Source organism: Durio zibethinus, chromosome 14 (genome assembly GCF_047325235.1).
Source record: "Durio zibethinus cultivar Kanyao isolate XHJ-2024 chromosome 14, ASM4732523v1, whole genome shotgun sequence".
NCBI lineage: Eukaryota > Viridiplantae > Streptophyta > Magnoliopsida > Malvales > Malvaceae > Durio > Durio zibethinus.
In genome coordinates this window covers 602,866-621,838 of record NC_143175.1, presented here as the reverse complement: position 1 = coordinate 621,838, position 18,973 = coordinate 602,866, and the positions used below count along the sequence as shown (strand labels likewise).

General features: G+C 33.3%; 4 protein-coding genes and 1 pseudogene across 10 annotated transcripts; all 5 read left to right on the top strand.

Annotated features, from left to right (window-relative positions):
- The first annotated feature begins 143 nt into the window (after positions 1–143).
- On the top strand, positions 144–2,071 carry LOC111295488 (uncharacterized). Its single transcript, XM_022888991.2, has 3 exons — positions 144–300; positions 423–513; positions 1,713–2,071. The coding sequence occupies exons 1-3, from the start codon at positions 231–233 to the stop codon at positions 1,846–1,848; spliced, it is 297 nt and encodes a 98-aa protein (XP_022744726.1). The 5' UTR covers positions 144–230; the 3' UTR covers positions 1,849–2,071.
- Positions 2,072–3,343: 1,272 nt separating this feature from the next.
- Positions 3,344–5,265, top strand: LOC111294073 (large ribosomal subunit protein eL22y). The gene is made up of 3 exons (XM_022887239.2): positions 3,344–3,476; positions 4,010–4,251; positions 4,872–5,265. Exons 2-3 carry the CDS (start codon positions 4,022–4,024, stop codon positions 5,014–5,016), a joined length of 375 nt encoding a protein of 124 aa, XP_022742974.2. The 5' UTR covers positions 3,344–3,476; positions 4,010–4,021; the 3' UTR covers positions 5,017–5,265.
- A 5,102-nt stretch (positions 5,266–10,367) lies between these two features.
- Positions 10,368–12,305, top strand: LOC111293988 (Ribosomal L18p/L5e family protein). Of its 3 annotated transcripts, none has more exons than XM_022887087.2 (2): positions 10,368–10,466; positions 11,684–12,305. In XM_022887087.2, exon 2 carries the CDS (start codon positions 11,686–11,688, stop codon positions 12,028–12,030), a length of 345 nt encoding a protein of 114 aa, XP_022742822.1. In that variant the 5' UTR covers positions 10,368–10,466; positions 11,684–11,685; the 3' UTR covers positions 12,031–12,305. The 3 variants fall into 3 exon arrangements, with proteins under 3 accessions (XP_022742822.1, XP_089599174.1, XP_022742821.1); XM_089743048.1 differs by lacking the exon at positions 10,368–10,466 and adding an exon at positions 10,486–10,632; XM_022887086.2 differs by lacking the exon at positions 10,368–10,466 and adding an exon at positions 11,543–11,563.
- A 1,679-nt stretch (positions 12,306–13,984) lies between these two features.
- Positions 13,985–15,996, top strand: LOC111293989 (dormancy-associated protein homolog 3-like). Of its 4 annotated transcripts, none has more exons than XM_089743052.1 (3): positions 13,985–14,189; positions 14,457–14,599; positions 15,599–15,996. In XM_089743052.1, the coding sequence occupies exons 1-3, from the start codon at positions 14,075–14,077 to the stop codon at positions 15,707–15,709; spliced, it is 369 nt and encodes a 122-aa protein (XP_089599178.1). In that variant the 5' UTR covers positions 13,985–14,074; the 3' UTR covers positions 15,710–15,996. The 4 variants fall into 4 exon arrangements, with proteins under 4 accessions (XP_089599178.1, XP_022742824.1, XP_022742825.1 ...); XM_022887089.2 differs by having other exon boundaries at positions 14,457–14,615; positions 15,606–15,996; XM_022887090.2 differs by having other exon boundaries at positions 14,457–14,615; positions 15,602–15,996.
- Positions 15,997–16,177: 181 nt separating this feature from the next.
- Positions 16,178–18,907, top strand: LOC111293682 (folate-binding protein 1-like; annotated as a pseudogene). The gene is made up of 4 exons (XR_016327310.1): positions 16,178–16,775; positions 17,363–17,718; positions 18,069–18,403; positions 18,750–18,907. The product of XR_016327310.1 is annotated as a folate-binding protein 1-like (transcript).
- Positions 18,908–18,973: the final 66 nt, after the last annotated feature.

Below are 18,973 nucleotides of genomic sequence, written 5' to 3'. Positions count from 1 at the left end.
CACAATATGAAAATGAAATAAATAAAAAATTAAAAGAAAAGAAAATGATGATTAATAACAAGCCAAATTTGCACGTGACACAACGCAAACCTCGTTAAGAAAACAGGTCAATATTTTCCTACGTGGCAAGATTTCCGCCCACAGTATTTGCCAGCCGCCGACTTCGCTTTGTCCTTCTCTCTTATAAAAACAAATATATTTTTCTCTATTGTTTCTGTTTTTGTCAAAAAATGGCGGAATCGAAGAGCAAGATTGAATCCATAAGGGAATGGGTCGTTGATCACAAGCTTAGAACTGTTGGTAATTATTTTCTTTTTCCAATTTTCACGTGATTTTTTTTTTATAATTTGTGTGTTTCTTTTGCTAGGATCTTAATGTTTTTCGTTTCTTTATTTTTTTTTGGTTGTTGTTTCGAACAAAAGGGTGTTTGTGGCTTAGCGGTATTGCGGGTTCCATTGCTTACAATTGGTCTCAACCCAACATGAAAACCAGCGTCAAGATCATTCACGCTAGGTAAATCTTAAATCTTTTTTATTTGATTTTCTTTCGTTGGGTTATGGAAATTTTGGTTCATTTATATATCTGTCGTTGGATTCATGCAAAAAGGTATTAGAAAGTAATGAAATTCGTCTTCTGTGTTTTGAAACTTTTAATTCTTTTTTGTTAGAATTTTGCTTTTGTTTTGCGTGTTTGATGATTTTATAAACATTCAAAGCATCCTTCTATTACTGTTGGTTTTGGGTCGTAAATAGTTTGATTGTTTATGTTTCAAGCTGTTGCTTTCGATTAGATGAGGCATATTTCTTCACCACCTGTGCTAGGTGATACAATTATGCTATGTCTGGGCCTTGGTTGATTGTTGTATGACGTTTGCAAGATATGAATTTTTGTAAGGGAAAATTTTTGGGAACTTTTTGAGGTCTCCCTTTAAAAATTTTTATACAATGTAGTTAGAAATATGGCCCTACATGATTATCTTTTTTGGCCTTTCATGTAGCCGACTCCAGAGTTATAAGATATAAGGCTTGGTTCTTCCTTTAAAAATTTTTAGACAATGTAGTTAGAAACATGACCCTACAGGATTATGTTTTTCGGCCTTTCATGTAGCCGACTCCAGAGTTATAAGATATAAGATTTAGTTTATTGTAGTTACAGCTATGGTAATGTGTTTTGTCTGGAATTTTTTCCAGACGATTTTTGGTATCTGATTAATTGGACGGTAAGAAGAACTAAAAAATAGTTTTTCCAAACCATAAAAGAATTTGATATGAAGGAATTCTCCTAGGCTATGGTGAAAATACTGTCATTTGATTTTACTTGAAATTTATGTGATGCTATTAGTTTAATTCTGCAAGTTTGGTTGAAGTTTATATGCTTATTGCATAGTCTTAACCCCAACAAAGGACAAAAAACGGTTGAAAGGAAGAGGGGGTGAAGGAGCTACAAATGTAATCGTTCTGTCTGTAAATGCACAAGTTTGATACCTTTCTAGACTGTGCTTTACTCTTCTTTTTGCATTATCATGTTGCTTAAGTGTTATATATAGATTTGTTAGGGGTGAATTTGTATGCATTGCAAAAAAACCCATCTTTCTTGAGATTGACTTGCCTTTTGTCTTGCTAACCTTGTAAGTTGTAATAGCTGTCGATGTTTACGCCTTGCTTTACTTATTGTGCCTCATTGTTAACCGTTGTCGTCTGCCTTCAATTCAGGTTGCATGCGCAAGCTTTTACATTGGCTGCGTTAGCAGGTGCTGCAGTGATTGAATACTATGATCATAGGAACAGACCCAAAGCTGATCCATACGCAAAATTGCTTCCGGCTGATAGATACTCGCACAAAGAGTAAATGATTCTTGATATGACTCTGATAATTGCTTCTTGGGTCTATAACTTACCCAAGTTAATAAAAATTTTTGTTTTAAAGATACATTACTTTTGCCCCTTTTCATCATAATCTTTTCAACTGTTTTGGTTATTTACATATGACTTACCCGTGGGGCTTGTAAGTGGATTGAGATAAAGTTTGAACCTTAGAATTTACAGAAAAGAAGGGTGTTCTTTTCATCATAGATCAATTTTTGTTTGTCATTAATGGATGGATGATTAATTCCGATTGTCTGTGAAACATGAACGTAGTTGAATTGACTTTAGAGAGGTTTTGCAGCCTTGCGCTGAGGATCTAATAGCTTGTGCTCAGTTGCTTGCGGTTATGTGCTTATAGGTGTAATTGAGCCATCGAGCCAAGTCAAGTCGATACAATAAGAAACTTAAGCTCGACTCAAAATTTGTTGTTTGAAATTCAGTTCTAGTTCGATCAGGTTTTAAATTTTAAGTTTAAGTTTGATTCATGATTTATTCAAATTCGTTCGATTAAGGTTATTTATTAAATAAAAAAATAAATTCGATTTTTATTTTTTATTTCAAATTTGATTATTTATATTCGAATTTAAATTTGAGCTTGAATTCATATATATATATATATAAAATAAAAATATCTATATTAAAATATAAAAATTCGATTAAATTTGTCAAATCTTCGAATTATATATTAAAAAGTTTGAATTTAACTTGTTTGATAAATCAATTACTTGAATTTGAGTTCAATTCAACAATAATTAAATCGAATTTGAATTTTTATTTTAATTGAACTTAAATAACTTGTTTGACAAATCAATTATTTGAATTTGAGTTTGAATTCGATTCAACAATAATAAAATCAAATTATCAAATTTGAGTTTTATTTTAATTGAAGTTAAATAATTTGAAAGTATTGATGTATATATATCTTCATTTACATCGTTCCATGTGCCCCAATGGATCAAAGAATTTTATCATTTGGCAGGAGGCAGGCAGGAGCAAACCAACAGAAGTCAGTTGTGTTGCCATCTTTGTCTTGCATAGCATGAACATCCAACAGCAGAGACATTCACATGTATGATCCAATTGATTCATTACATTTTTAGCCTCTCAATTGACAAGTCAAAGCAAAAGGGCAGTTTCACTATTTATAAGTTATAAAATTTTTATTTTTTTTATTACAATTGAGATTGGAATTCAAAATTTTCAATTTTAAAGAGTCAGACTTTTAAACTCTTTAAAAAACTTTTAATTTTGAAGAAAGTCCACTTGAAAATTTTCAATTTAGAATCGATTTAAGAATTACAGAATTGATAATTAAAACTTTTAATAGAAATAAATACTAATATTAATGTATTAAATAAATTATGAGTTTGATCCTCAAACTATGCACTAATTGAAGTGATTGATTAAATTAATCTCTATAAATTAAGTGCGTACCTGTCTTAGTAAATCTTTGGCCGTTGATCAGCATTACTTTTTCACGGCAAACGATGACCACTGTCACACTGGATCATTAGCAGAATGAATGAATGGCTTAAAAACCCTACCTTTTTTTCGTTCTTGTTCTAGTCGCCGCCTTTCTCTTCAGTTACAGCTTCAACGCTTTCTCCATTGGTAACTCTCTTTTCCCTTTCTCTTCTTTTTCTTTCTGTGAAAATGAAGGAAAGTTTGATGGAATGTCTTACTGAATAAACTGCAAAGTAAAATCCATTGGCTACTCATAAAATTTTATTTTTTTTCGTTTTACTAATGAAGCAATCCCTCTACTTTCATTGTTTGATGTAATTTAGTTCCTGCATTATCTCAGCTACCAAACAGAGTATGACTCAAAGATAGGCTACTTAAATATTGTCATTGAATCGTTGATTTAATGTTTTCATTTAAGCTGATTGTAAGAGTACACATTTATCTTTGTAGTATGTGCTTGCTTGTCGAGAAAATGAAGGACAGTTCTGTTTTTTGTTTTGTGGTGACAGGACTTTAATAAACTTGGTTGATTTTATTTTTTTTTTTGGTATTGGCTGATTGGTGTTTGCTTGTCGAGAAAATGAAGGAAAGTTCTATTTTTTGTTTTTGTGGTGACAGGACTTTAATAAATTTGTGTTGATTTTTTTTTTTTTTTTTTTGGTATTGGTTGATTGGAATAGGATAAATTGAAAATGAGTCGAGGTAATGCAGCGGGACCCAAGGGGAAGAAGAAGGGAGTTACCTTCACTATTGATTGTTCGAAGCCAGTGGAGGATAAGATCATGGACATTGCCTCACTGGAGAAATTTCTTCAGGAGAGAATAAAGGTTGGAGGGAAGGCTGGTGCGCTTGGTGAAACTGTAACTCTCACCCGCGATAAGAGCAAAATCATTGTCACTTCTGATGGGGCCTTCTCCAAGAGGTAAAAAGAATAAGAGGATGTGTTTTTTGCACTAAGATGGGATTGTTTTTTTGCACTCTTATCAAACTGTTTCTCCAAGAGGTAAAAAGAATAAGAGGATGTGTTTTTTGCACTAAGATGTGATTGTATTTTTGTATTCTTATCAAACTGTTTAAGGCATGAGCTTTCTTGCAGTATGGGTAGTTAAAACTATTGAGGTAAGATATTTGATTAACCTATTTGGCTTGCATTTACTTAAATTGAGGTTGATTTTGATTTATTTCTCGCATATTAGCCTTGCTTGTTCTGATCTCTGAGTAATAACTTTGGTGTTGTCGTGCTTAGTCGTGCTTTCTTGTCGGTTTATGGCTCTAGAACCTCCATTAGTAATCTTTACTGACTGAAAGGAACTTCAATTTTCTGCTTGAGCCAAAATTTCCTGTGTGGTTTCCAGATGAAATATATTTTAGTTTTAGGTGTAGGGAGTTAGAGGAATCTTTTGGTCAGAGTTTGGCTTTTTATAAACATAGGGTATATTTCTCTTTACTTCTCGCATTAGTTTCATTTGCTTGTAGAATCTTCAACTGGTTGGTTTCAGGTTTCATGTTCGTTCCCTTAGTATTTGTCTCCATTTCTTTCAGGTATCTGAAGTACTTGACCAAAAAATACTTAAAGAAACATAACGTACGGGATTGGCTCCGAGTGATTGCATCCAACAAGGATCGAACTGTTTATGAACTAAGGTACTTCAACATTGCCGAGAATGAAGGCGAGGAAGAAGATTGATATCTGGGAACAATCAGTTGTAATGCTACTTGTTTTTTATCTTTTTATTTTTCAGTATCTGATTGTTTGAGGCTTTGAACAATCAGGTTTACAAAACTTGTTTTAGTTATTGAATATGAGATTTAGAAATGCCTCTGTTTCACCAATTGAATGTATTTTATGTTGTGATATTGCTATTAAGCTTAGAATGATTTGGAGTTCGAACAGAATTGAATCCACCTATGACCATTCTTCTGATGTGTTATTACATATTAGTCTTTGGAATCCTTTATTGGGTACTGATTCCATGGTGATGCTCGATCGTAGTTACATTTCGTCGGAAAAGTTTCAGTGTTTCCAGGTTACCTTGGCAATTGCAAGCATTAAACCTTTTATTTCCCTTCAGCATAGTTCTAGACTCCAAATGCAATGGGCAAAGTTAGAGAAATCTACACTTACATTATCCAGACTCTGCCTATTGAATGAACATTTTGTTCCTGGTCAGGATTTGATTTCCATATGTATTTCAAAACAAAAATTATATGGGGATGGTAAATCATTGCAGCATTGCTCAATAATATGCATTTTTCAATTGGTTTCTTTCTCTCTTGGTAAAACATTTATAAGACAATGGAGAGATCCTGGACTTGGTCAGATGTGAAAACTACCATAAACCATGGGGGGGTGAAGCAAGGAAGTAAATTCCTTACCAAACATGGGGAATCATATCTACCTAGGGACTCTTCCTGTTCTCTCCCGGAACCAGCATTGAAACTTCTTTGAAGAAGAAAAGAAAAAGCCCTTTTCTTCTCTGTCAATCTTTAATAAAAAACTTGGGTCCAACACGCAACCCCAAAGTGCAATTTCTTTCACTGTTCTGCTGTCTGTGTCTGGTTATTGCCGCTACATCACGCTCACCACCATCCGGTCTTTTGCCATGCCAAAAGCCAAGGTCTCTTCCCCCCTTTTACTGCCATTCAAACTTTCATAGCCATCAATCCTTTGGTCAAATGTCAAGTTACTAGCATTCCATATTTGAATTTCCAGAATCCAAGATTGGCGCAGGCTGGCATTAGATACACACACCAATATTTTTACTTGAGTAACAAGGCAAATAGCTAGCTTTGGAGATTTCACCACCCAAAATTCGATCTCCCACCCATAAAATCATGTCTCCCCACTTACAAACAGTGCTTAATCATGAAGCTTAGGAAGGTGTAAATGAAAAAAATTACTCATTTGCATGTCAGGTTATTGTTTCCATCTCTGTAAATTTTTCTGCAATCGCTTTTATACAAAATCTAAACATGCCTCAGGTACTGAATCACAAGAAATAGAATAATATAAAATTGTAGCCTTGATGTTAGTTGGAAAATGGAGCATATTCAACATTATCTAACTTAACACGTCAAGTATCTGAAAGGAATTAATGCAAACAGGATTCCAAGTAGAGAAAAAAGGACCATGGTCTCTCCTAGCAACTCCCCAGCAATGCCAAAAGCAGCAATTAGACTCCGAGTTTAGGCTAAAAATTTAAAGTGATGAGATCAAGAATTTTAAAGTTTCAATACAGATTTGTGTTGACATGATGAGCAAATTTTGGATAAAAGAAATGGGTTTTGCTCTATTTGGCGGCAGAAAGCATCCCAACAAAGGCACAAAACTGACCCATTTCATACCTAATAGGCAATATATCAAGTATCAACCCACAAATCAAAACCGGTAAGGATAAGATTCACTGGAAGCTGTGTCAAATTCAAGGTCATATCTATTACAGGGGGATACCATCAATTCTTGGCCATTTCCAAAATCCCACTTACATCATATTGCACTTGCATGTCACGTGCAATGAGGGGTAGGACCCACAGCTTTGATTCTCATTGATAGGGCAAGTGCTGATCATGTTTCTGACCAGGGAGAGAAGTGATACGGCATTGTTAATTAATTGAAGGGGGTGTGTTTTGTATCATCTTCATCTTGAAATTCATTAAGGATGGTGTGTGTGTGTTGAAGGAAGGGGGGGGCATGGCCTTTGGCCTTAACAGACACCTGAAAACTGATACTGGGATGGTGTCTTTAAAGAATGGCCACTTCTAGACTCAATCTCAATAACTCTTTTTCACCTTTTTTTTTTTTTTTCTCTTTCTCTCTCTCTTGCAACAACTTGTATATAAATGCATGAGAGTTTCTTTGCTTTTTCCACTCATCTGATCACTTAAAAAATTTTCTTCTATGGATTTTGTCATGATGGGTGAGTAGCTCTTGTTGGAGAAGCAGGGCACGTGCAAGTTCTGTGTTTAGCCATCTCCAAGTTTTTACATGCCGCAAGTGAACTTTGCACGTGCTCCCCTTTTCCACCATGAGTTCCTCAGCTTTTTCTCTCACTCTCGTTGGTGATCGCAGTACAACTCTCTTGTGAAAATACAGATGATCAGAAAGGTAAGATTATATGGCTCAATTTTGTTATCTCTCACTGCCCTTACTTCACCTTAGTTTCTCTCTTCACTTGCCACGATTAATTCTTGTTTTTGCTTTTGTAAGTCTTATAGGAAAAATCAAGGTTTCATAAAAACACTCTGCCAAGAGGATTCACTTTCAGTTTTCTGATAATATAATACTACATGCAAACAATCCAATGTTGGCACAAAGACATATATATGTATGTATGTATGTATGTATGTATGTACTTCTTAGGTTTTTCGATGTTTGCACTATGATTTCATCATCGATTTGCATGGAAGACATACTGTAACATGCAACTGTTGCAATTATATGTGCATGACCTATGAAAGTTAGTTCATAACAGAAAAGAAAAATGAGAAATGGAAACCAATGTGCTAGAAAGTTAGTTCCATTTATCTGTTTGTCAATTTTTAACCTATGAATACATTGTTCAATGAGGATTGTTTCATACTTCAGAGGGCTTTCTCCATACAGTTGTTCTGCACCAATGAAAGGGCAGTAGAAATTTCTTTTTTTAGTTTATAAGCTGTACCGTAACAAGAAGGAAGAAAAACCAATGGAATTTACTTTCTAGGAAAAACAAAAGGCAAATGCTCATTTGGAGAAGAAATGAATCTGTTTTTGACCAAATACAACAGGATGCATACAAATTGTACTTGCATTGTTGACTTGTTGCTCCCCTCTCTGTCCCTCTGACACTTGGATGTGTGTACGGAGCATATCGTTGAAGGTCGAGGGTGAAGCAAACAACACACGCTTGGTTGGATGGAACTGTCCCATTTGTCACAGAAGGAAAGCAAAGATGGCGTAAGAGCTTAAATAAATGGGACTTTATTTTGGCAGTCGAAAAGACCTGTTTATAAGCAAAGTTGCAGTACCCTTAACTTTGCCTTAAAACCTGGGGGACGCTTCCTCATTGTACTTTCACATTTAAAAAAATCGAAAATTGATTTTAATAGAATTAATAAATTGAATTAATTTAATTGAATTAATTAATTAACGAAAGTGAATTTAAAAAATTTGATTTTTAATTAATTCAATTCAAATATCGATTTAATTGAATTAATTAAAATTTTAATTGAAATATAATATATTTTAAATATAAAATGATAAATATATAAAATTAATTATTTTATCTAATAAGTTATTATAATTTTTAATATAATGATTTAATATTTAAATATTTTATTAGATAATTTTATTTTAATTTATATAAAATATGAAAATTTTAAATTTTAAAATATAATTTAATTTAAATATATATTATTAAATTATTTAAAAAATTAATGAAATTAAATTTAATCGATTCAATTAATAAAAATAATTTAATTTACTTTAATTAATTTAATTTTAAATAATTTAATTAAAAATTAATCGATCAATAATAAGGTAATAACACTATAATTATACTATTTATTTAGTTCTTGATTTTGGTTAATGATCTTAACTGAGATGGGGAAAAAGAAGCATAATTGGACAGGGCAATCGGGTGTAGGAAATTGAAACAGATAAGGGACAGGGAACAAAGAGGGTGCAGAACCTTAAAATGCAAGCAATGGTGACAGTGAATGAAAGAGAGAGTGAGGGAGAAAAGAGGAGAGTCGAAGACTATGAAATGATGAAGTTTGGACACGCAATGCACATTTTCTGGGGTCGTGAAAAAACCCACTTTCTGACAATGATTTTGTCACATGCTTAGCGAATGTCTATGTCTACTTGATGTCCGGTTGGTCCAACATGCCAGCCAAATTCTTCGAAACTCTGAATCCATTGTTATGTAAGACAAATTCAGTATTTTTTTTTTTTTTTAGATTGGCTTGGATTTGGTAAAGTTTATTCTTCACATTTGGTTAAATTTTGTTGCACAGGATGAATGAATAGTTATCTTTCTTCAATCTTTTACCAAATTGATGGGGAGATTAAATCTTTTTAACAGTCCAATCTCTCATTATTTTTTACCAAAAATTTAAAAATAGATAGATTATATTTGACAATTTAAGAATAATTATAAAAAATTATATATTTGAAATAATTTTAATAATAAATTAGATTTGAACTTAAAATATTTATATAGTAAAATAAACGACTCTTATCAATTAAATTAATATCTAATTGATTATTTTCTTTTTTTTTTTTACTCAAAATTAGATGTCCAATTCTATGACTTTCTCTACTTTTGATGCTCAAGGGAGGTGAAAAGGACCTTAGAAAAATAAGGAAGAGAGACAAAGGTTTAATTAATTTCTGAATTTTCTTGTTTGAATGCTGATGCAAGTTGCTTTTGTTTTGTTTTGTTTTGTTTTTTTTTTCCTTGGGGAGGGTATAAAAAAAGTTGCTTCTATTTAATCTTTTTACATATTTGCATCATTTGATAAATTTTTTATATATGTATTAATTATTGAAATAAATATTGACAAAAATGCAAGTAAATATATAGGGATGTAATTTTTGAATTATTTTATTTTCACCTTATTTAATATTTTTATTTTTTATATTTATTTTTTATTATTTTCTCTTCCAATCCATTATATTACTCATCATTTAATTTTTTTTTTGAATAAATGCCACTTCAAATTTCTAAAAATTTTAAAAATAATTTTCATTATTGATTATTATTGAATTGTTTATTAATTTTATCTGTATTTAATAAATTTAACAACGTTATGAATTCAAATTAAAAGAAACAATGAAATATTATAAATAATAATCAAATAAATAAAAAAAGCGAAAAATTAAATAATGAATTATCTCTTCCTAAAAAGTTGGACTTTAATCAATTAGATTTGAGCATTTCTTGTCGGTCCAAAACACAATTTTCTTAGGGCCTGGGCACCCCAAAGGCCGCTTCTCTCTTCTTTTTTTATTTTGTTTTATTTTGTTTTGCTAACTTCAAAACGGCAACGTTCTGGATCACCAATAAAATACCTAAAAACCCCGTAGCATCTCTCATCTACTCTCCCTGACCCTGACTCTCTACACGGCCGCTCCTCACTCTCTCTCTCTCAGAGGTAATCCTGCTTCTTTTTTTTTTTTCCCGCCAACTTCAACACCGATAGCCACCGTTGCCACATCCGTCAGTTACTGCCGGCGGTGGCTTGTCTTCCTTTCCTTTTGCTCTTTTTTACCCGAAGATCCCACACAAAATTTTCCTAAAACTGACTTCATCTCTAAAAGGTCTCTTATATTTTCACCCACTCACAAAATCTTTTAAAACTCACTTCAATATCTCTAAAAGCTTCATATAATCACAAATTTATGTTTTTAGTATATAACATTTTGCTTCATTTTCAGTTTGAGTTCCGATTATCGTTAGATTTCATAAAAACGTTAATTTTTGGTGGGAGTAGTTTTCTGTAATTGGCATTTGACATGTCAAAACATGTTCGATAAAATGCTTATGAGAGAAACAGAAACCAATTAAGATGTAGTGTAAGTTAAGGAATCTTTATAAGCCATTTATTGTAAAACATTTTGTCCTCAAAGTTGTAATATACATTTAAAGTGATCATATTCTTAATCTTTTTCTTGGAACATGGATGATTTGGTTTGCTGGGGCTTGCGTGTGGGAATAGTTGGAGTCAATTTTACCAATAACCTGTTAAATTGAATATGAACAAATTGCAATGCATCTGAAAATAGGATAATAGGAAGCTGTCTATCAAGTTTTATTGTAATTACAATTCGTGTATTTTTATTATGTAAAATATTAATAATTTATATATTCAATATTATAATTTTATATGAAAATTATATATCATAATTCATAATTAATACGAAAATATAAAATATATTTATTTATTTTATTAAAATAATATGATTTTTATTAAAATTTTAAATCTTATTATTTTATATTTTATATTTGTATTATTTTCGAATCGCTTCACCGTATTAGATTGCTATGTCCTTTCAGAAGTCTGTTTCTTGTTTTTACTAAGTCATTTCAATAATGTTGTTCAGACCCTAGATGGGTTTCCCAATTCATTTCCCCAAAGCCAGAAGCTTTGCTTTTCAATTTAGTAAAACTTTTGGCATGATATTTATCTTGCTAATAAGTTTTTTTTTTTTTTTTTGTTCTTTTTTAAATCAGATATCATACGTATGGCTAGTAAGCTTTTCTCTGCAATTTGAGATATTCTTCTTTACGATTTTGATCCTCTACAAACAAATTTCAGTGGCTGACTGTATTTTTGTTGGAGTTAATCTAATTTTTTTTCTTTGTGGACAGAGATGGTTATCCCTCCACCCGTTAGACCTCCAAGAATTATAAAATTCCTGAAGCCCTATGTCCTGAAGATGCACTTCACAAACAAGTATGTCAGTGCCCAAGTAATCCATTCGCCAACTGCGACTGTAGCTTCCTCGGCTAGCTCACAGGAGAAGGCCCTCAGGTCAAGCATGGAATCTACTCGGGACGTGGCGGCTGCTGCCAAGATTGGGAAGATACTTGGGGAACGCTTGCTGCTCAAAGAGATACCTGCTGTTTCTGTTTCCTTAAAGCGAGAACAGAAGTATCATGGTAAGGTGAAGGCTGTCATTGATTCTCTCAGGGAAGCAGGTGTCAAATTGCTTTGAATTAGAAAATTTGGAAAAAAAGCATTTACTTCGCTTAACCCGTGCTTCTTGGTGATTCATCTTTTGTTCCTGAATTGATAAGTGGGCTAGATCCAAGGATGAATGCATTGTTGGTTAGTGTTACATGCACCAAAATGAATAACCATAAAATGTAGTTAAATTGTTGTGTTTTTATGTTTTTGTCTTTGCATTATTGATATTTCCATTGGTGAACTGAACTCAGAGGTATTGAATCATCCACTCTTCTTGATCTAAAGCAGAGTTGTGATTTTGCATTTGTTGACCTTTTGGATGACCTTCCTAGGCTCGGATGCATGATCAAGTTTATTACTAGGTCTTCTAGTGTTATATGCAGGTCAATTTTCAAAAGCAATTTGTTTAGTTTTATGCTAAGACAGAAGTAACCTTGGAGGTCCAGTTCTTCTGAATGTCCGAAGCTATAGTCCAGTTGTTTCCTCAGCCACAACAAGGTTAAGACTTAGTCAAGTCTTAACCTTTTATTCTTTTCTTTTTCGGCCGATCTTGACCTTTTATTCTTTATTGCGACAAAACTAATGAAATTGGTATTATCGCAACAAAAGTGGTAAAGAGCTTTTAACTTTAGATTGTGAAATATACAATTAGTTAGGTTTTTTCATGTTAAGTAACTTATTTGTTGAGTTTTTTTTTTTTATACAAAAAATAAGTCGTAATTCGAAAATAATGAAGAAAATATATAAATAGATTACATAGATTGAGATATAAATTTTAGATTTATTAATGAAATTGTATGAGTTAATTAAATTTACGGTTCTTTAGATCTATTCATTGAACCAAAATAGAAAACATAAAAAAATGCATCAAAATTATCATTTTTTTCAATTTTTATCATTTGTGTAATTTTTTAAAATAAATGCTTAAAAATTAACACTTTATCTCACTTAATCTAAAGTTTCATTTGAATAGATGATGAGATTAAAAATAATAATAATAATAATTATAATTATGATTAAAAATTATTATTATAATTATGATTAAAAAAAATTTAGTAAAAAACTTATGTTAAATAAATTTTATTAAAATTAATATTTAAATTTAATCGATGAATTCAATTATATCTTGTTAAAAATGAAATTGAATCTAAACACGCACTAAAACCATTTTAATTTAATTTCATGGGGGATTAGAAGTTAGAGTAATGATTTGGGTTTTTGTGATTAGGACAAGAATTTCACTCGACATCTTTATGGATGAAGACAAGGAGAAGAAGAGATTAAAACAAATCGACTTGGCAACCTAATTTTTTAATAATGTGTTTAAGCAAAAGTCACCATAATTTCCCCATCCAAATTTCTTAAACAATTATTTTGGGACCGTGCTTTCCTTTGAAGCAGTCAAGTAGCAGCTGAATAGTGTGATAATCACTGTATTAATTAATTAAACATTATTAATAATATAACAGCGGATTAATTATTGTCTCAACCCTCAAGTTTCAAATATAACATTATATATTATCTCCAAACTTTTGATCTAATAATTAAAAATATTTAAAATAAAATCAAAAATTTAATTTCGAATCAAATTTTTTTCTTCATCTTTACTTATATTAAGACTTTATATTAAACCCAAAAATATAACATTATATCAGAAGGCGGCTGAGAGTCTAGTTAGGTCAGCCTCGTAATTTTCTTCAAAAGTCTAACCATTTACAATCCAACTGGATATAGGTTGAGGGTATTTTTGATTTTTCAGCGTTCGTAAAAGATGACCTTGTCACGTGACATGCCCTGACACCTAAGATCTCCGAGTTTTTTGGTCCCACCTGTCAACCCTGATCTTATCCCTAATTGCGTGCTCCTCGATTCATTTGACAAATATTACTTTTTGTCAGATCCAAATCAACGGTCCAGATTAATCCTAACTTGTTCGAACTTTAACCCCCTCGTTTCGTCGTTAAATATCTTCGTCACTCCTACTTAGCTCCTCTGTATCCTGGCTATCTGGTTTTCTTTTTTTCAAAGAAGGATTTTAAGATACGCTGATCTTCTGCTTTGCTTCCAATCATATGGGGCTGCTTGACCAGTTGTGGGACGACACCGTTGCAGGTCCCCGACCCGATAACGGCCTCGGCAAGCTCCGAAAGCACTCCACTTTCACTTTCAGGCCTAACTCCGCCAAGGGTACGCTTAGACCCCCCTCTCCCTCCCCAACCCTCGCTATTTTACGTCGGTGGTGGCGACGACACACTATAGACACATATAAAATAACGATATCTAACTAAATGTAATCAAATTGTCGCCAAAAGTAATTGAAAGTGTCAAATCGAACTGGCGATCAGCTGATAATAAAGGAAAGATTGTTAAGAAATGAAACTTTACTACAGATATTTAAGGGTTCACTTTTTTTCCTTTTTTTTCTTTAATATGGTTTGGTGATCTAATGATCAGAATCAGATGGCGGGAGTGTGAGATCCTACTGTGATGAGACGTCGGAGAAAGCGACGAGAGTGACACGTACTATTATGATCGTAAAACCGCCGGGTCACCCGAGCGGATCGCCTCCGGTATCGCCAGCGGGGTCGACTCCTCCGGTATCTCCTTTTTCTGGTAATATATTATCCCATTTCTTTATTTTTTTTCCCTCTTTAGTTGTCGGATTCGTCCCTGTTTATTTCTTAAATCCCAAAATGTCCTCTCCCAAAAGGAGGAGAAACATCTTCATAAGTGGCATACAGCAGGGTTGATATGTCAACTTAATTTTTGTTTTCTGATAAGTCGACTTTAGGAGGGTATTTTGTCATTTAATAAATTCATACGTTTCCTAAATGGATAATGATAATGTAATGTTAGGTGGATGCAAGTGTGAATTTTGTCGGAGAATTTTGAAATGACAATAACGTCCTCGTTGACGTTAAATCATGCATGGGTATAATAAAGCTTAGAGAAATATATCTGCCCTAGTTTTGGCCATTTAGGTTACTTTTTTAAATTCAACAATAATTCATGGTGTCTTTAATGCAGGTCTATTAGTGTTGTGGGGTCTTCCCTTTGTGGGATATAATGTCACAACTTACAACAATCCTCATATATATTGATGATAAAATTAAGGTTTTATTATATGTAGCAAATATATGATACTATCTTCGGCTATTTGATTTAGTGATTATAAAAATTTAAACAAACATGTAAGAGGAGAGTTCGAATCCCATCTCTTGTCCCTATCTGGACAAAAAAATAATATAACCCCAACTTTGCCACACTTATTTGATGTTAGATGTCGTTTTTGTACCATTACAAAAGTTTTGGATGCATTTGCCCTAAATATAGTGAACTGTCAGAACTTGAATTCTCCTCTTTATCAAGTACGTAGTTTCTCTTATTATTATTTAATGGACGGTTAAGATTGAATGTACAGGTTGCATTAATGACCCTAGGGTTCCCATTATTGTACATAGGTTATTACTAGTTTAAGCTTAATTATGATTAGTGGTCATGAAATTAATGTATCGAACTTTGTATGTGTACTAGTGGAATTATATATATAGGTGTTATAACTGAGTAAAGATGTTAATGTTGCTGATGTTGTTTAGGAGGCAGAGAGTCGTATCGGTTTCGGAGAAGGTCTACATCGGATGCGTACGAGAAGTCCAACGAGGTTGGACCCGGGAGCCCTCGTCCTCCTAACGACGTGTGAGATATGAGCCTCTTTCCACTCGGCAACAAATCAATGTTGGTTTCTACGTCTTTGCAGCTTTAAGTTTGTGTATGTCAAGCTCGGTTTGGTACTGTTTGCATGCGTAGATCTTTTGGATGTGTAATGTTAGACTGGAGTTGAAAAGCTGTAATTATATATGTAGAGATGGTAATCTACGTACGTACATGTGCGTATATGTATACGTAGTTTGCTACCTGTATATAGAGCTTGTATCGTTTCCCTCTGCAGTTTGTTGAATCTATGGACGACATTCTCTAGCTTGTTTTTAAGGAATCAAGACAAAATCTTTGCGTTATCAGAAATTTCCTGTGGTTGAACCAATGGCTTAAGTTCCATCTTGTTTCATGATGAAGCTGCAAATTTATAACACAGGATTCATCGGGGAGATGGTCAAATATAATTGCTTAAGTAGCAAGATTTAACTTTGGTTTGGTAATTGGAACGGTTGACTTATGAATCACATATGATTAATTTCTTGTTTACAGTTTGGTAAAAAAGCTGTTTTGTTTGAGCTTGTATTTGTTGCTCACTCCAAGGAATCTCAAATTCACAAATATTTATAAATATTTTAAATTTACTATTAAGTAAGAATTTAATAAATTCATGAATTTAAGAATAATCATAAAAAGTTAAGGATGTTGAAGTTGTTGTTTGATTCATGAACCACACGGGTAACTTTTTTTAAGCCTCAAAGGCCCAAATATGATCTACTCCCATTAATGGACCTTCCTAGATCTGGGTTCCTTTGGAATGAGCCTTAAACGGGTTTATTTGGGTAAGCGAAAACCTGTAAACCCAGGACCACCAGACTGTTTGCATCACTCGTATGATTAACGTTGTTACAGTCTCTGTTCATCTGTTTCTACTGCTCTTCTTCTTGTTTTATACTCGTGCAGCACTGTCATGTATTAAAAGGTTCGCCGATTGGATTTTGGTCTTCTCAATGATTCACAGCTCAAAAATCGGAGAAGAAGCAAAAGCAATGAAGAATATAGAACTCGGGTTTCTAATATGTTTTTTCCTCTTCAACCTTCTTTCTCCTTTTTCCTCTGGTAAACAACAAATCTGCTTCTTTTTTCTTGTTTTGTAGGGTTCATTAGCTTCAAATTTTCACTTGGGTATTCTCTCTTTCATTGATATTGGTGTGGATTTTATTTCATTTTATTTATTCATGGCTTAGGATTGGAGTTTAGCCATTAGTTTTTTTTTTTTTTTTTATGTTGCACAAGTTTATGCTTTGAATTGTTGTTGTTTGATGAAAGGAGATTGCTTTGGCTTCAATCAATTGAAAAGTGATGTTAACAAGGCTTTGTTCATTTATTTGTTTGTTTGTTTTGCTTTAAATTTTGGGAGATTTTGTTGAGCATGGAATGTATATGCTCTTCTTTTTTGGTTAGCTAATATCTTAGTGAGTTTAAGCTTAAAAGTTAGCTGCTTTACCCATGTGTGATTACTATCTATGTATACATTACTTTTAACTTGGTTTTGTATTTTACTTTGAAAAGACGCTCATTTTTCTGATGAATGAATCCCAAGTAGGGTAAGGTCCCCCTTACCTAAATAGAGGAATTTCTAGTTGTAAAATTTGCCCTCAAAGCTGCACCATGTTAAATTCATTTATTTTGTATCTATGCAAGAGAAACTGGTGGTGTGTGCATATCTCAAGGTGGTTGTTTTCCATCCTTCTCCTCTGAAGGGAAATCTCCAAAAAAGGTGGGGAAGGGACACAAAGATTTGACCCTTTGAAGGGTGTTTCGGAAAATAACTTGCTGTGATGCTGCCCAGACACATCCTGCTTTGCTTTCTATTAGGAGGCTGGCTTTAACAGAAGAAGACAGTCAAGAGTGCTTGCATTTGTGGGAATTGCTGGAATGTTCCATCTGTGATCCACGAGTTGGTGTTCAACCTGGACCCCCACTTATATGTACATCCTTCTGTGATAGAGTATTTCAGGCTTGCTCTAATGCTTACTTCTCAAAGGATGCGAAGGCGCAGGTACACAAGTGTGACTAATCTTTTGTAGATCGGAAGTTTATGTGAAGATCATGTACTAACGGGGTTGGGGGAGGGTTAAATGTTGATGCAGTTCTAAATATCCTATGCAGATCTATCAGCACTTAGGTTGTTTTCAGCTTTCATTTTAAATTGCTCTTATTTGGTGATGGTTACCTTCATGGTATTTCCCATTACCTAATGAGGTCAATGATCTTTTCAGTTGTGCCAATGAATTAATGTGTGTTTGCGCCTGGAGCTTTATTTAATTTTGCTTTCTATCATGCTGTTTTAGTATCTTCTAGATGAGGTGCTTTCCTAGATTTAATTCAAACATAGAAATTTTCTGTTAGGTTCTGGCACCATGTGGAGTAAATGACATTGTTTGTGGTAGAGCATCTGAATGGGCATCCAACGGAACAGAACTATGCCTTGCTACAGGTTTTGGTGTCAAACAGCCTGATTTCATGCACAGTGGTGTTGAAGAAACATCTTGTTATGGTGGCAAGGGCAGTCTTGATTCAATTGCTGATTCATGAGCAGCTCCACAATCTGAGAAACTCCACAAAACTGGCAACTTTGAGCTCTTAGAAGATTTCCAGGAGTGGCTGCAGGATATGCCATCTAATGAAAGAGTTTCTTGGGCAGTGGGAAGCCTGGTTCTTACAGCAGGCCTCTTGTTTATAAGGTTTAGTTACTTCCTTCTTGTGAATCATTAAATTTTCCTCCTGACATGTTATTTATTTCGTAAAGTTTTATTTTGTTTCATTTACATCCTCTCCTCATGAAAAGATGATTGGGTTCATTACCAGTCACATTACATTACTTTTTGGGCTATCTCCTCTCCTCATGGAAGGATGACTATGTCTGTAAGAGTATGGATATGGTAAGTGGACTTCATCAAGCCAGCGTTTTTAAGGTGTTTATACAATTTTGAAATGCGATAAGGCATTGTCTAGTCGTTTGGTTTATTTTTTTAATAAAATTTTAATATTGTTTGGTACTTTAGTTATACTTTATTACCAACTTTGCAGCAAACGGAAGAGCCATATCCAACGCCAAAAGCTTGCGCAATTCAACGCACTGCTAGGAGAATAGATGGCAAGTTGAACCAGACATCCCCTTCTATTCAGGGAAGTAGGAAAGGAAATTGACGATGAACATCTCTGCCATTCTTGCAATTAACTATCGGAGTTTGTAAGAATTCAGGATTTCAATTCTTCAATGTCTTTCATTTTCCACCATTGAGTTCTTATTA